Consider the following 17,504-nt stretch of genomic DNA (forward strand, 5'->3'; position numbering starts at 1 on the left):
TCCTCGATTGTTTGAAGAACTTCGACCACAATAATTAGTGGAGCCATTACCACGATAGTTGTTCCTTTGATGGACATGCCAAGAATTCTTTTTAAAGTGACCAGGTTTTCCACAATTATAACAGACATTCCCTTGTGGACCCGATTTGCTTGTTTCAATTTGAACGCATTTGATTTTTCTGCTGGTGCACAATCTTCATAATGATTTTTCTCTTCAAGTAATTTAGATTTGATTTTGCTCTTTAGGTAATCGACTGTTCTGTCTTTCTGTGGTAATACATCTATTAAGTCACCAAGGTGACTGCAATTTGAAGGTAATGCTCTTAGCATGTAGTTCAATTTTTCTTGTTCTGTTATGGTGGCGTTGGCATGTTTCAGTTCGTTCACATACTTCTCAAAATCATCGAAAAATATATTTACATCAGGATAATTTTTCAGTTTCATACATTCTAAGTTATTTCAACAAACAATTTGTAGAGATGTTGAAGTTTTTAAACACATTGCATCAAATTTCGTAATTATATCAAATGCAGTCTCAAACTCATGAATATATTCCAATTGCTTGTTTGTTATGGCGCCGTAAATGTAATTTGTAGCTTGTATATCCTTTTCTTCCCATTTTTCCATGTCATCGTTTTCACTGACTTTGCGCTGAACCACATCTTTACACTTTTTAAATTGAAGAAATTTCATCATACGCACTTTCCAATTAAAATAGTCCGAACCATCAAATAGCGGTATGCCGATATCATGGCTTCTTGTACATGCCATTTTTACGCTAGTACCGGTAGCTTTTAAAACAAATTATAATTACTAAATTCTTCATTCATATTCACAAACCACGAGAACTGCTACCATGTTAAATAAACCGATATCATATGAAGAAGCAAGTCGAAAAATAAGAAACGTATCTTTTCACATTTTTTTTATTGAAACTTAACAACTTAACAACACGTGCACAACATTACAAAGGCATCCATAGCTTACACACAGAGAAGAGACTTGGTGCTGCCAACATGGTAAATATAAATATACCAAACTAACACAAGGCTAAACCCGCAACGCTCAGAGGGTTAAAGTAGATGTACTTCTGAAAATGCCTGCAAAAAATTAGAGCTTTTCATTCAAAATTTCCAATGATATACGTGAATTTATATATTGGCACGTTTTGAAATTTGGCATATTTGTTGAAAGCGATAATAATATCCAACGTAGTTTATGCACTTTATTAAAATTATCTGAAATTAGGAACAATGTGACTTTTTTCCCACTCCTGCACAATGGAAGGGAAATGAAAATAGGTTACCATATATTAAGAACTTTGCCAAGTGAATTATTCTTGACGCAAATTGATAAAAATGCGCCAAACTAAATTTTTTAATTTCGTCCCAAATTTTACGAAATTTAATATTTAGGCATAATTTGAGTCCTAGAATTGAAATATGGAAAAGAATTGGCATGTTATTTCAAAAAAGACCCATTTTGTGTCAAAATACCTATGTTAGAACAGTGCTATATATAAATCTACTATATATCCTAAGTTGCACTTTCAAAACATGAAAAGCACAGTTTGAATTTTGTCAATCGGCCCAATAGAATGAGAGATATAGATCCGCCATTTTTTTTTTTTGGGCAAAGTGTACATTGTAGAGCTTGCATCCATCATTCAGCCTATGGATATTGGAATAGTGTGCATGCTCAAATACAAATATAAAGCAGCATTTTTAAAATTCATGTTAAATTTGTTGAATAATGGCAAGATTGTTCAAGAATTTTTAACTATTTTAGCATAAAATCTGCTGTGTGATAGATCTTGGAAGGATTTGTTCCCAGATGCTTTAAAAATGCTTGGGATAATTTATGGCCCAGTTAACCATATTGAATGGTAAGTATGATGAAGATGATAGCCACAGATTTGAAAGTTTTTGGATATCGCAAACGAAAGGTGAAAATTCCCAACTAATGGATTTTGTAAAGAAATGTGGAATAAATGAAGATGATAAAAAAGAAGTTTTTTCATTGCGATAACAATGCCCTAATCATCAATCAATTAATGAATGGTGAAATCTGTAGTACAGTTCTAGATCCAGAAAATATTGCTAGTGATAGTGAAGAAAGAGACACAGAGATTATTAAAAATGAAATAATTTCAATTCACAAGTTAGTCAGAATTCTCGACACAGCAATTACAGGACTTGAACAATGCAACTTTATGATTGAACAAGAAATGTTATCTGTCTACAGAATTAAAGAGAAAGTATTAGCATAAAAAATGCAGAAACTTAAACAACTTACATTGAATGAAATGTTTAATAAAGTAAAGAAATAAATATTAAGCTTTTTTTTTTTTTTTTTTTTTTGTAAATTTTGATATTCTTTCGATTAGAAATGTTTCATTATTTCCTAAATCATGATTTCACACTTTTCATTTTATAATTTCTACATGCCATTTTTACTAGATTTAAATTGCTGATTTAATATCCGGAAAAATCTAAAATCCGGAATCGCTGAAGTCCTGACAAGTCTGGATCTTGGACTTTGTAAGGCCCACCAGCAGCCGAGCAGTAAAGTGGCTGAACACTGATAGTTCTTTCCGAGGTTCGAATCCCGCGAACAGGCTGGCTGCATCGGCGTTTTTGTGGTTTTCCCCATGTGTAACGTGTATACGAGCCAGTTTCCCTTAGAAAGTCCTCCACGAAGGCATCCCTCCCCTTAGGCAGATAGCTCTCGAGGCTTTGCCATAATTACACAGACACTCGGACTTTGTACTGTATATATATTTGCAAAAGTAAATTTTTGCATTATCATCTGTTATTTTAAATTATTTAAAAAATAATTGATTAATTAAAATGATTCAATATTTTAAAACACAAAACTTGCTATACCAATAGCATATTAAATAAAATCTTAGTATTTTATGAACTGAAATTATATCACGCAATGATAAGTGGAATAAACTTGCTTTATTACATAATTAATTTAAGAGCTTTATTGTATAATTAAAATAAAATTTAAAATAAATACCAAATTACTATTGCTATCTCAAAATGTTACATGTAGAACTCATAACATTAAATTGCGATTATTAATAGTACTCCAAAATACGATTACAAAAATTAATAGTCTCAAGTTTACTATTCAATTTACTAAATATTTAAAATATCATTACATTCTCAGGAACAAAAAGCAAAGTTTGAGTTTTGTTAACACATTATTTTGTAAACTACAAGCCACAATGCCAAATGCTTCAGCCGATACTATCATACCAAATGTTCAGTTACATTTGTTATTATTATATTCCTTTAGCGTTCTTGGAATCTAAGACAATAATTTCCCTGTATTTTGGAATAATTAAATGGGAATTAGATGTTTTGATTAGTAATATTAGGTTTATTTTGCAGTGTAAGGTTTCAAAACATTTAAACATTTGGCTGAGTAGCTGACTTAATAGCTGAGAATAAAGCAGATGATTTTAAATCTCATGTTATTCAGTCCACAACTTTTACTCTGAAAGCGCTGCATTGCATGATAATGTATTTTCCCGCTGGTCAATAACCACTTTGTAGAGCTACTTCTGCTCAAAAATAAGTTTGTATAGGCAATCATTCTTCAAGTTCTCCAGATTAGTCTTTTTGCAAATATTTTTGCTTCCGCAAAACTAAAGTTGGAAAAAATAAAAGGAATGCAACATAGAGACATGCTAAAAACACAACGCTACAAGGCTTCTTTAAATATCTGTCACATGTGCATTAAGCAAAGTTGCATCAATGCAAGCTCTACAATGTTTCTATTTCTTTAAAAACAGTCTGATTACTTAATGGTCTTACTGTGAATATGCACTAAAACTTTGATTACTTGAACTTCAGTAAGTTAAAATTTTCAATGAAATGTTTTAAAACACATTGAATATCGAAACATAGCATTTAAACTGATACTTATTCAAAGTTGAACTTTTAATATTTATTTTTTAAGTGGTGCGTTCCTTTAATTTTGGTTTATTGAAACTTGACTCTATTTGGAGTTTTTACCATAAAAGCAAAAATTTTATGCAGAATATGCTTTTGGTAGTACATAGTTTCAAATGAAGTCTTTAACAAAATATACTAAACTTTAAGAGTTTGATAAATTTGGTTACATCTCATTTTTTAGTAAAAACATATGAAATTCAAATTTTTACATTAATTCTCTTACAAAAAGTGTTACAAATATGTAGCAACACACTAGTTGCTGGTTGAACTGACGTGAAGTGATCACCAGTTGATGTTGATTTGTAATAAACAATATGCTATGTGATCCTGTAGTAATGTCACTTATTTATTGAACAAGTAATATTAATATGAATATTATTCAATAAGAGAGAATTTTATTCAATAAGAGAAAACAAGAAGACAGGGAACTTTTTGATTGTTTTGTGACTGACCTGAAAAACGGCTAAAATCTTGCGAATTTGGTGAGCAGATGACTCTGTCATACGTGATCGCATTGTCCTCGGAGTATCAGATACTAGTTTACAGGAGAGGAAGTTGAGAGAAAATAATCCGAGTTTGGAGAAAGCAATTAATTTAGGGAAAGCTGCTGAATTGAGCAAAGCTCATGCTCAAATGTTAAGAGAATACAGTGTTGACAGCGTAACTAGAGGGAAAGTGAAGCAACATCAGGCAGAAGAAGCCACTGCAGCCGTAGCAGTGAGGAAGCACAGAGGATGGCATGATGACGCTTCAAATACTGAGACATTTTTGTGTAAAAATTGCAACAGACATCACGTTAATGGACAGTGTATGGCATATGGAAGAAAATGCTTTAACCCATTAGCCACTCGTATTGCATTGATGCAACGGTCAAAATAAATGCGTATATAAATATAACTACCTAAGATATTTTATACCAGTAGATGATTTTGTGTAGGGAATATTATGAAGATTATTTCTGTAAAAAAATATTTGCCTTCAACAATCATTTTGTTTATAATAATTAATCTCATACTTTAAGTAAAATTTTCGACTGGGTATTTTTGCTGAAAATATTTAACGAAAGAATCGCAGTCTTTATGAGTGATCCATTTTTAGTCAAGGTCACCATTTATCAGAACATTACATCAATCAGATGTTTATATTTGTGTTGGGAAGGAAGGGAAAACAGGTGTTGCGCCGACGCAACGTCAGCAGGAAACAGGTAGTCAATCTCTTTTTTCACTCATTCCTTTCAATGTTCTGGTTGTTTAAAAATGCTTAGAACGAGGTATCTTACATTAGAAGAAGCCCTTCAAAGATTTTTTGATGAAGAAACAGATGATGATAATGTTAATAATGACCAGAATGAAACTGATATTGTTGTTGTTCCCCCAGAAATTGCAGAAGCTAGTAATGAAGAAGAAAGGAATGGCAATGTTTTAAATAATGCTACTGATATTTTACCAAATGATACTGCTGGGGAAGTTGAAATTCACGTAAGCAGTAAGTTTCAGCCTTCTAAAAGCAGTTATAGTCATACTAAAAAGTTTAAAAAGCAGAAGACTGAAATCTTGAAGTGGATAAAAAAGGAACTGTTAGTTATGTCTCAGGAAGAACATGAAGAAAGAGATAGAAGAAATTATAAAGGACAAAATACAAGGTAAAACTAGTGCACAGATTTTTGCTTTGGTTTAGACATTTACTCTTTTCTCGTTCAACTGACAAATATATATGCTCAGCAGCAACAACAAAAAAAAAAAAAAAAAAAAAAAGAGGCCCAGAATTTATTGCATCTGAAGCCTATATCAGAAGATTTATTGGAATATTATTGCTTACAGGATATTATTGCTTACCTCAAGAAAAATGTATTGGTCTTTTGGTAAGGACATTTCTGTTCCTGTTGTACGAGAATCGATATCACGTTTGCAGTACAGGAATATGAAGCAGAATTTGCATTTGACAATAGTCAAATTGACAATACTGATATATTATATGAGGTGAGACTGCATCTAAACTTACTAAATATCACCACTTTTTACTATTGGAAATATAAAGTCTCTTATAGATTTCAGACGCAAGAATGCATTATTCCTTTTGCAAACTCCTATTGAGCCAGAAATAGATCAGCAGGAAGTCCTAGTAAATTCAGCATTCAAAAACCATTGCATGGAGATGGTAGACATTTTATCGTAAAGTCCTTTGATAACAAAAGACTTTGTTGTAAAGAGTACCATAGCCAGACTGTTTATAGATGCAAAGTATGTAATGTAGCTTTACATCATGATTGTAATGAAGCTTTTCATGCTTGAATCTTTCAATCGAAATAATCTGTATTTGTAAAAGAAATACAATGTATATTTTAATATTAAATCAATTACAAGTAAAGTGATTTGCAGATTTATAAAATGTTCTACAGCTAAAACGTAATCCTGCGCTCCACTCAAAAGAAACATCACACGAGTACAATCCTACTCACTAAACATATGTAGCCTTATTCCGCTGACGTTGCGCGAACGTAACACTCGCTTTTTCCACAGGTAGAGCATTTTTTTTTTATTTTCAATGTACATTTATGTTATAAATGCTTAATTTAATATTTGTTATTATTTTCATGAGAAAAGAAACATTCCTTGTAGTTTGGCAGTTAATGGGTTAATTGTGGTAAACTTAATCACCTTTTCGACTATGTGCAGACTGAAACATGTCCAAAATGTTTCTCAGCATGATAATGCAGATGGATATAGTGAATCTGATGATGAATTCTTCTTGAATTCCATAAACGTTGAAAAAAACTAAAAGTGTATGCTTAACATCGTCTACAAAAGAGTGGACTAAAACTATAATTGTTGAAGGGACAAGTATGACTTTTAAGTTGGACACTGGGTCTGAAGTGAATGTTTTGCCTCTGAAAATTTATGAAACACTGAGTGCTAAGAACTTTAATCTTATTGTAAAAAAGTGTAATGTTGTATTAGAAGCATTGGGGGGGGTCCAAGGATAAACCTGATGGGCGTTAATGTTACAATGTTCCTCAGGTGGTGAGGATCATCCTCTAGAGTTTTTAATCGTTTCTAGCAAGCATATATGTTCATTATTAGGACTTAATGCATGTGTTAAACTTAATTTGATTCAGCTTATAAATAAGGTTGGAATATCAAATAAAGGTAAGTTGGATCAGTATACAATTGTTATACCTCCATCTAAAGATCAATTTATTATTAATAATTCAGAAGTGTTTGAAGGTGCAGGAAAATTTAATGGATTGTGTAAAATCATAGTAGATGATCAGATAGCTACTGTAGTGAGACCACCACATAGAGTACCACTTAGTTTAAAACCTAAACTTGAATTAAAATTAAACGAATTAGAGAGACAGGGCATTATTGCAAAAGTTGATCAACCTTTGAACTGGGTTAGCTATCTAGCAATAACTGAAAAAGCTAATGGATTCTTAAGAATATGCCTTGATCCTAAAGATCTTAACAAAGCTATAAAAAGAGAACATGTGCTGATTCCAATAATTGAGAAGATTTTACCAAAGCTCTGTAATAAATCAGTTTACTCTGTTTTGGACTTAAAGGATGGTTTTTTTTTTTTTTTTTTTTTTTTTTTTTTTTTTTTTTCCAAATAACGCTAGATGTGAATAGTATGATCTTTGTACTTTTAGCACACCATTTGGATGATATAAATTCTTAAGGCTTCCAATGGGTATTTCCTGTGCACCTGAAATTTTTCAGAAAAGCAATCTTGAAAATTTTGGTAATATACCAGGAGTATTGATCTATTTTGATGACAACCTCATTGCTACTAGCTCCATACAAGAACATGATAAAATTTTAACAGAGGTCATCAACAGAGCTAAAAAAACTCAATATTAAATTTAACAAGCAAAAACTTCAATACAGGGTAAGTGAGGTTAAATATTTAGGTCATTTATTTAAAGTATCAGGCATACGACCTGATCCTGATCAAATTAAAGCCATTACTGAGTTACATGAACCTCAGAATAAGAATGAATTACAGCCTGTTTTGGGAATATGTAATTATTTGAGGAAATTTGTATCTCATTTTTCAGAGAAAACAGCCATATTAAGGGAACTTTTGAAAAACAAAGTAGAATGGCAGTGGTTACAGCTACATTCCAAAGCATTCAGGGAATTTAAAAAAAAATAATAATTTCCAATGCTCCTGTATAGGAATATTTGATAGCAGTAAACCTATCACTATACAGGCAGATAGTTCTAAAGATGGGTTAGGTTGCTGCTTATTGCAGAATGGGCAACCAATTTCTTTTTTGTCTAGGAGTTTGAATAATGCAGAAAAAAACTATGCTCAGATTGAGAAAGAATTTCTTTGTATTTTATTTGCTGTTAATAAATTTCACTATTACATTTATGTTAGAGAGGTAGAAGTGCTTACTGATCATAAACCATTAGTTTCAATTATGAACAAAAATATTGCTTATGTGTTGCCAAATAGATTGCAAAGGATAAATATTAAGCTCTTAAAATATAACTTAAAACTTAAATATTTGCCTAGGAAATATATGTATATTGCAGATTTACTGTTACGTTCCTTTATTGAAACACACACACATGAAAACATGGATATTACACAGACTGTTCACACACTAACAAAACAACTTCAGATGTCTGAGAGTAAGAAAAGGGAATTTCAGAAAGCTAGATTAGAAGATGAAGGGTAAATGTTAGTGAAAGAATACTGGCAAAAGGAATGGCCTTTGAGTGTTGATAAAGTTCCTAAAGAAGCACGATCTTATTTTAAATTTTAAAATGAGTTAAGTGTTGAACAAGATTTAGTTTTTTTAATAATCAAATTGTAGTACCTGTTGCATCAAGGAAGTGTATGTTAACATTACTGCATGAAGCTCACTGTGGGGTTAAAAAATCAAAAGCTAGGGCTCAGCAAGTACTATTTTAGCCAGGAATCAACAGTGACATTGAGAATTTGATTTCTAAATGCCTAATTTGTGATAGGTCCAGGCCTCAAACAGTAAAAGAACCTCTTGTTTGTCATAAAATTCCCAGTTTACCTTATAAAAAGGTTGATACTGATATCTGTGAGTATGCAAGGAAAAGTTATCTAGTAATAGGCTGTTACTTAACTAAATGGTTAGAATAATTCCTCTAAAACATAAAAGTGTAGTGGAAGTTACCAGTAAATTGAAATCAATATTTGCAACACATTGAATACCCAAAACTTTAATTTGAGATAATGTACCATTTAGTAGTTGGAAAATGAAGAGTTTCACAAGGGATTGGGGATTTGAATTAATCATTAGCAGTCCTCGATATCCTAAATCAAATGGATTTGCAAAAAAAGTTGGTAGGTATAGCTAAGCATTTATTTCGAAAAGCAGAATTGCAGAATTTAAATGAAGCTTTACTGAAATATAGAAATACTCCAATTTCAGGTATAAATTTATCACCAAGTCAAATAAATGCTATTAAGTAAGAATTTAAGAACAAAGTTACCAATCACACAAACAGAACTGAAGCCAACTGTAAAAGATCAATATAGAAAAAAGATGAGGAATAAGCAGAAACAGGCTAAAATCTATTATGATAAGCATGCAAGGGAAAGACCTAAATTTATTCCTGGGGAAAAGTAATGTTGAGACGGGAAAATAAATGGAAGCCTGCTATAGTTTTAAAAAAGCATTTAAGTACTAGATCATATTGGATTAGAACAAAAGATAATAGGGTAATTAGACGGAATAAATTCCACTGAAGAAAAACTAAAAATCAGAAGAATTTAGTGACATTAGACTATTATGATCTATGCAATGAGAATGAGGAAAATTTAAGTAGTGAACATCCAAAAATACATATTGGTCCTGACTATCGAGATAATAGTAATAGTATTAATCATGATTATGCATATAAAACAAGAAGTCATCGTAATGTATATCGACCATCCAAATATAATTATGTAATGCAGTGATTCTTATGATTCCCAAAAGAGAGTAGATGTTACATATATGTGGCAACACACTAGTTGCTGGTTGAACTGAAGTGAAGTGATCACAAGTTGATATTGATTTGTAATAAACAATATGCTATATGATCCTGTAGTAATGTCACTTATTTATTGAACAAGTAATATTAATATGAATATAACAAAAAGTGCTTCAAATATCTAGTTTTTCCTAATACTATTACAAATAGTTTTTAAAATATATTCTTTAATATGGAAATAATTAATCTTACAAAATCTCGACAATGTATGGTTTAGATTATTTGTACTTAATTTTAAGATTGGATCACTAGCTGATATACAATAAAGATGGATTTTGTTCAGCAGAAAAGTTTGGGAAATATTTTTTTCAGTGGGTTTGGGAGATGCCTGTATCATTTGGCAAACAGGTTTTTAACTCAACAATTTGTACACCGAGTTTTACTTAAAATTTAATTAGCAACTAAAATATCTAGAAAATGAAAAGCAATCTTCCTAAAAGACTGAAATAAAAACCAGAATACAAAAATTTGTGAAAATGTAACTGTTGAAAAAAATCTAATATTCTTGTGTTAATATTGAAAACAAATATTTCTGAAAGAAGGAAATTAGAAAGACCAACAGTTAGTGGAAAATTTGTTTTGAAGTTGCTTGTTTGAGGTGAAACATCTGGATATTCAAATCATATTTTGCTTAAATTCTTCATTCAGTGAAATGTATTAATACAATGAATAAGCCTATGTTCATCAAAAATGTATAAGAAATTAATACAGGTGAACACGAAAAACAACTATTTTTTCACTGCACAAATTTAAATTATATCGCTGAATGCTATATCATATTATAAACAGGAATCTAAAAATAATTCAGCCAAATTTGTTGAATATTCAATAATTTATCCAAAGAAGTATATTATCCATATACTAAATCAAAATTGTCAACTAAAAATGCTCCATTGTTGATGAAACGAATCTTTTTTTTCCATCCCCTATCTTCAAAATGCCTGGCCTCTGAAGACCTTCAGTATCATGGTCAAAATTGCTTCATTATTTTATGCTGAGCAAATAGTGATGAAACAGAAGATGATACCTCTGCTCATAACAATGTTACAAAATGAATATGTATCAAAATTGTTTATGTTTGTATTATACAGAGTAAAAACATCAGGATGGCTGCATATATATCTGGAGAATTTTTCAAGAAAATAAATAACATATTAAAAAATAATATTTTGCACAAAATTTAGCTTTTTATGTTATACTATTTGATTCTTGTGATTAAAAAGAATGAAATATTTTAACTTATTTTAAAATTAGATAATACTTTAACAAACTTGAAGTAAGATGATAAAATGCAATGGCATGATGATAAAGCACTGTGTAAAGCAATGAAAAACTGTGTAAACAATATATGCATCTTCTCCTAAATCAGTGGTTCTCAGTCTTTCTTCCATATGCACACTTTTTACTATTATTAGACGATCATCCCCTTCCTTTCACAAACTAAAAAAATATGCACACATCTATTTAAAATGAGACTTTTTTTAAAAAATGAGCTTTGTAAATTAAACATATGAAGCATAGAAATCGTTGATAAATACCAATACTTGAATAAAATGAATAAAAGCAGTTTTGTCTGTTCATAAACTAAAACTAAATCCTTAATAGGTAAATATAAGACTCTGTTCTTTATTGTATGTCCTGTTTTAATCATGCAGTTTTCAAACACATGGTAGAAGATACTGTGTCACAAAGTATTCTTTAGAAAAAATGCAGTTAAGCTTAAAAGAAAATATTCTGAAAGCATTTGTATAAATAAATATACTTAAAGTGTACAGCGTGAATGAATAAATAGAAAATTTTAAAATAATTATTTGAAGAAATATAATTCAACCATGCAATTCAAACAATTCAAATGAAATTCTAAAAAGAAAAACATCTAAACACAACAACTGTGCTTAAAAGATATACTATTAAAAAAATACTCCCAAGAAATTAGATGCTTTCCACGCATCTAAAATAAAAGGGAATGTGGAATAAGTTGCCATAAATTGAGAAGTTCGCCATATCAATTATTCTTGGCACAAAATAAAAAACTGTGCCAAGTGTGTGTCTGTGTCTGTGCTTGAATTTTTCACCAAAATTCACAAAATTTTGTATTTAAGCATAATTAAAATCATATAATCGAAATATGGGAAAAACATGTCATTTCAGAAAATATTTGATTTTGCAATCTAATATATATCTTAAGCTGCATTTTCAAGGCATGAAAAACGCAAGTTGAATTTTGAATATTTACTGAAAGGGAGATATACAACTGTCCCAATTTTTCATTTACTTGGTGTACATGGAATACTACAGTTTTGCTATAAAAGAGGAATTGTAACAGACAAGTACCTACTTCCATTTATATACACCATACAACGTTCCAAACATCACTGAAACCAATATCACAACAGCAAGAACAATGACAACTTCCAATGTGAAATCATCTAAAATACATAAAATCAATATTTTAATTAAAATAGTCATTACCAAAAAAAAAAAAATTACACACCAAATAACCATGTATTTCTCAAATTTGCAACTTAGGAAATTAACAATAACAACTAGAATCTGAGAACTAAATATATAATCTAACCTTTATATGACTCTACTTATTTACCTCAGGCGAGTACTGTTAAAATAACATAGAAAGTTAACTACAGTGGAACCTCAAGATACGAAACCTCTCTATATGAGGAAAATATGAGCTAAAAGATATGAGGAAAGTATTTGTCTCTAAATTATAAGCATTGAGTCAAGTAACGAGCAATGAGCCAGGCTGTTAGTATGCATGGTATCATTTCCTGATCCAGTTCGACTCAGGGAATCCCCTTGTTAAATCACTCAGTGTTCTTTGATCTACGTGTTTGTGCGTCAATTGTTTATTATATTTAACATACAAATAATTATTTTACGAAGCTTCCCAAGAAGACTGTTGTCTCAGATAGTGCTGCAAAGAAAAATAAGAAAGTCATGGCCATTGAAATTAAGAAAGAAATCATAAATAAACAAGCGTGGTGTAAGAGTGACGGACTTGGTGAAGACTTACGGCATTTCAACATGGACGATTTGAACTATTTTGAAGAAGCAGGAAGAAATTAAGAAACTTGATGTAGCCAAAGGAGTTACCGTTACTTCCAAGCACCATCCAAAACTCCTAGAAGATGTTGGGAAGCTGTTGTTGGAGTGGATTAACAGCAAGCAGTTAAAAGGTTGGTGTCGGAAGTTATCATAAAAGGTAAATTAAGGTTATATCATTTACCAATCTTACTTATTAGAAAAGCGGATTTTTATGTTGATATTTTTGGCAGAGTGGAATAGATTAATAAGATTTCCATTATTTTCAATGGGGAAGTTTGTTTCTAGATACGAGAAATTCGCTATATGAGCTCTGGAATGAATTAAACTGTATCTCAAGATTCCACTGTACATTTACAACACAGTTAGTAAACATGTGCCTCAAAAAGAAAGAAAAGCAATAAAATCATAGTTTATTCATGTAAATACAGTAAATTTAAGATTTTAAATTATGTAGCTCTAAATAATACAAATACACACACATTATCTCTCTCTATATATATAATTTTCACATTAATGACATAAATAATGAAATTTCAGTCGGTCTATTGATTTCAGCTAAATATCTACTGATTTCAATCATAAGTTAAAGATTCATGACTATATGGTGCTACATACCATACATTTCTAGAAAACTATTTCCTAGTTTTCTAGAAACTAGTGGCTAAATATTCCTTTCAGCATGCACACAAACATTACGATGATAAAGTTAAAACTCAGAACTTCAGTCAGAATTTGCAATTTATTATAATTTTATTTTGATTCATGATTCCTCTACTTTTACACACACAGAAAATAAAAATAATACATATTTAACCATATATACATCCTAATTACCTTGCAATGCATCTGAATTAAAAATTTTTTGCAACTAAATAAAATTATGCCTAGCTTTAAAATAAGCATGCCACAGAATCTTTAAGAGAAAAAATATCTTTAAGAGAAGACTTTGCAAAAATGTCGAGATAATTACATTGCACTACCAATCATGTGTTTGTCAAACGCACAACTTGAGAAAATTGCCACAGCACAAAATAATTAAATATTTAATTTACCTTTCATGTTGTCTTGGAAATAAGCAGCTCTTAAAATTATTACAATACTGCTTTCAATAAAATAAAATAAAATAAAAAAAAAGATTTTTAGTTTATAATTCAAATTCAATTAATTTTTGACTGTTCAACAAACTGATTTAAAAGAATTACATGCACTTAATAATTTAAATCTACTTTATTTTTATAGCATTTAATTTATGATGCATCAAACTAATTAATTTCAGGTATAATTTTATTGCACTGTTCTTATAATTAATAAAAGCATTTCTTCATATTATATTCTAGGATGTACACTGCACAAAAAAAGCGGGGAACAGTTCTATAGCTCCCATTCTACTGGGCCGATTGACAAAATTCAGCTTGTGTTTTTTATGTCTCGAAAGCGCGACTTAGGATATATATTAGATTTATACTTAGCATTGTTCTAATATAGGCATTTTGACACAAAATCGAACTTTTCCTGAAATGACAAGCCAATGTTTTTCCATATTTCGAATCTACAACTCAAATTAAGCTAAACTACCAAGTTGTGTAAAAATTGCATGAATAGTTTTTAAACAATTAGCTCTCAAAATTTTAGCTCCTTAATGTTAATTGAATTCGATATACATTTATTAATATCTCTTTTTTATTAAACTTATTTGATTCTTTCTTTCATATTTCAAAATTTATGTCCATTCCAAATAAAATTTGGCTTTTTTTTTTATGATTTATTTTAAAAATTTGTATTTTTAAATAAATTTTCAAAAACATTTTTGGATTATAACCTATAAAAGTTTTGCCATCATCTTAAATTAGATGCATTTCTAAAGCATACCAGCAAAAATTAGTTTTATATTCAGAGTTTCCTAAGATATACGTGAATTTACATTTTGGTGCGTTTTGAAATTTGGCATATTTATTATGAGCGATAATAACGAAAACGTGGTTTACGCGCTTTGTTAAAACTATTTGAAGTATGAACGATGACATTTTTTCCGCTTGTGGACAATGAAAAAAAAAGGAAAGGAAAAGAGGTTGCTATAAATTAAGAAGTTGGCCAAGTAAACTGTTCTTGGCACAAACTGAAAAATATTCAACAACATAAACTTTTAAATTGCTCCATAAATTTCTCACGAAAAATTACAAAATTTAATATCTAGGCATAATTTGAGTTGTAGAATCGAAATATGGAAAAAAAAAAAAAAAACAGTACGTTATTTCAGACAAAGTCCAATTTTATGTCAAAATACCTATGTTAGAATAAAGCTAAGTCTAATACATATCCTAAGTCGCACTTTCGCGACGTGGAAAACGTAATTCGAATTTCATCAATTGACCCAGTAGCATGGGAGATATCGAACTTTTTTTTTTGCAGTGTACATTATTTAATATTTATAAGCATGCAGAAACTGCAACATGCAACCTACATTTTGCTTGATCATTTGATATATTTAAATCAATGTGCTCATTATTACATATTTTTAAGTTAATAAATAAAAAATAATTTTAATTTGTCTTTAAAAATCTTAGAAAATTGATGAATATTTAAAAAGATCATTGTGATGCTTTTCACTCTTTTTTTTTAATTATCAATGCACTCATTCACATTTAATGCATTCAAAATCTATTATTCATCTCAGTTCTGCATTCTGTCTCATTAAATAATATAGTAATTAATTAATGACTTATCTGTCTTGTAAAATATATTTATGCAATAAGCTCATTATAAAAACATGCAACTGGTTTACAATACTTTAAATCATTCTGTCTTCCTACTTATTATAATATTGTGATCTTTATTATTATCATTATTAAATATCCTACTAACAACAAATAGTGAAGGATAAAATCTGTATGTATAATGTTTTAGTTTACCAGTTATTTTCAAAATAATATTTTATGCAAATATGACTCCTTTTATTTTAAATTTCAGTATCAAAATTAAGCAATACTTAAAATTTTATCTTCAATAACTAAAACTAGTACAGATTTTTTGAAAGGAATTAAGTTATTCTGCATCCACTAATGCTAAAAAAAAGAATAATCCTAATTTTATGTTTTTATGAACAAGGGGTAAAAAATGGAAAATCAAACATCCATAAATAGGAATAGCATTAAAAAGGATGCACAGACATTTTGAGATTGAAAAGATGATTGCAAAAATGCATAATTTGTAAAGTAGAGGTTCACAGAAACATTTTTTTTACTTCATTTTTAAAAGAGCAAAAATATGATTTTTTCTCATGCAGAACTATATTAACAAAATAAATATTCATGTGAATTGACATTTCTATATTCAATACTTGGATACAAAAATACATACCAGTAACCTTAGAAATGAAGAAGTAAGTGTAAGCAGACCAGTTTCCATGTCCAGCTAAGGATGTTGCTCTGACCCTCAGAGAGTAATTTCCTGGAACAAGCTCTGGCAGAAAATAACCATTACGTTCCAGGTAATTTGTTCGAGTGACACAAATGCGATTAGGCTTCTTCTAAAAGAGTTAAATGATTTATTATATCACAGTAAAAATAACATGACTATATATTAAATTATGTACTTGAAACAGTTTAATAATAAAATCAGTATTTACCAAACAGTGGTACATATATCACCTATGAGTACCAAAACACCAAGATGTTGTTTAGTAATTGTATCAAGGAGACTAAAACGATTTTAAAGTATGGGTTTAGTATGTCATCTTAAATAGCTCTTAGTTGTGAAATTTTAGAATTTTAAAGCACTAGTCTATCTCTCTGATCATATGGCATCTATACAAACTACAAGAAAGTTGAACTAATGATAAAAAATTGTGCAAGTTTTATAGGTTTCTAGATTCTTCTTTCATGGTATTAAACAAGTTTCTCTCCTTATGTGCCAGGTTTTTGTTGCTCTTATTGCTACAAATGCATATGCAAACTGTTTGTTCTTTTTTATTGTGAAAAATGCATAAACACAGTTGAAGTTGAGATAGAAAAGAAAAAATGGGTAATGCATCAGGATATGATCTCAAATAGGTTCCTATTACTAAACACAAAAAAGTATGATCCTATGCTCTAAGCAATTCCAAGCTTACACTTATACCAGCCTAGGATCTTTCTTTCAGTCCTTTTCAAAACATATCTATATGAACTAGAACCTTCAGTGCTTGTTTTCTTCAAAAACAAATACAGGAATAAAATGTACCTGAAGCTAAAATTCAGTAAAACTCAAAACTAATATCAAAACTACTATAGCTTCAAAACTGCAAGCTCAAGTTTCCCATATTTTGCCTTTTGTTTATTCTGATATTTTAAATTATACATTACAGTATGTTTAAATACTACTTGAGAATAATTAGATTGTTTTTCACCACTGATTCATAGCTATTTTAATTTTAAGCACTGGTAGCATTAGAAATTATCAGAGCTGTTTTTCACCAT

The 17,504-nt window shown here is 29.9% G+C and overlaps 1 protein-coding gene across 2 annotated transcripts in view; it reads right to left on the bottom strand.

The window, feature by feature from the left end:
• The window catches only part of LOC118191077 (insulin-like peptide receptor), a 586,597-nt gene that overhangs the window by 80,813 nt on the left and 488,280 nt on the right, over window positions 1-17,504 (bottom strand). For both annotated transcript variants that reach the window (XM_085817406.1, XM_085817405.1), the window contains exons 17-18: window positions 16,408-16,576; window positions 12,326-12,416 (exon numbers count right to left, since the gene is read on the bottom strand). In XM_085817406.1, coding sequence (XP_085673532.1) covers window positions 12,326-12,416; window positions 16,408-16,576 — 260 coding nt within the window. The remainder of the gene's footprint in view (window positions 1-12,325; window positions 12,417-16,407; window positions 16,577-17,504) is intronic.

Source organism: Stegodyphus dumicola, chromosome 5 (genome assembly GCF_044657685.1).
Source record: "Stegodyphus dumicola isolate Sdum_Otavi_A_Nest chromosome 5, ASM4465768v1".
Classification (NCBI taxonomy): Eukaryota; Metazoa; Arthropoda; class Arachnida; order Araneae; family Eresidae; genus Stegodyphus; species Stegodyphus dumicola.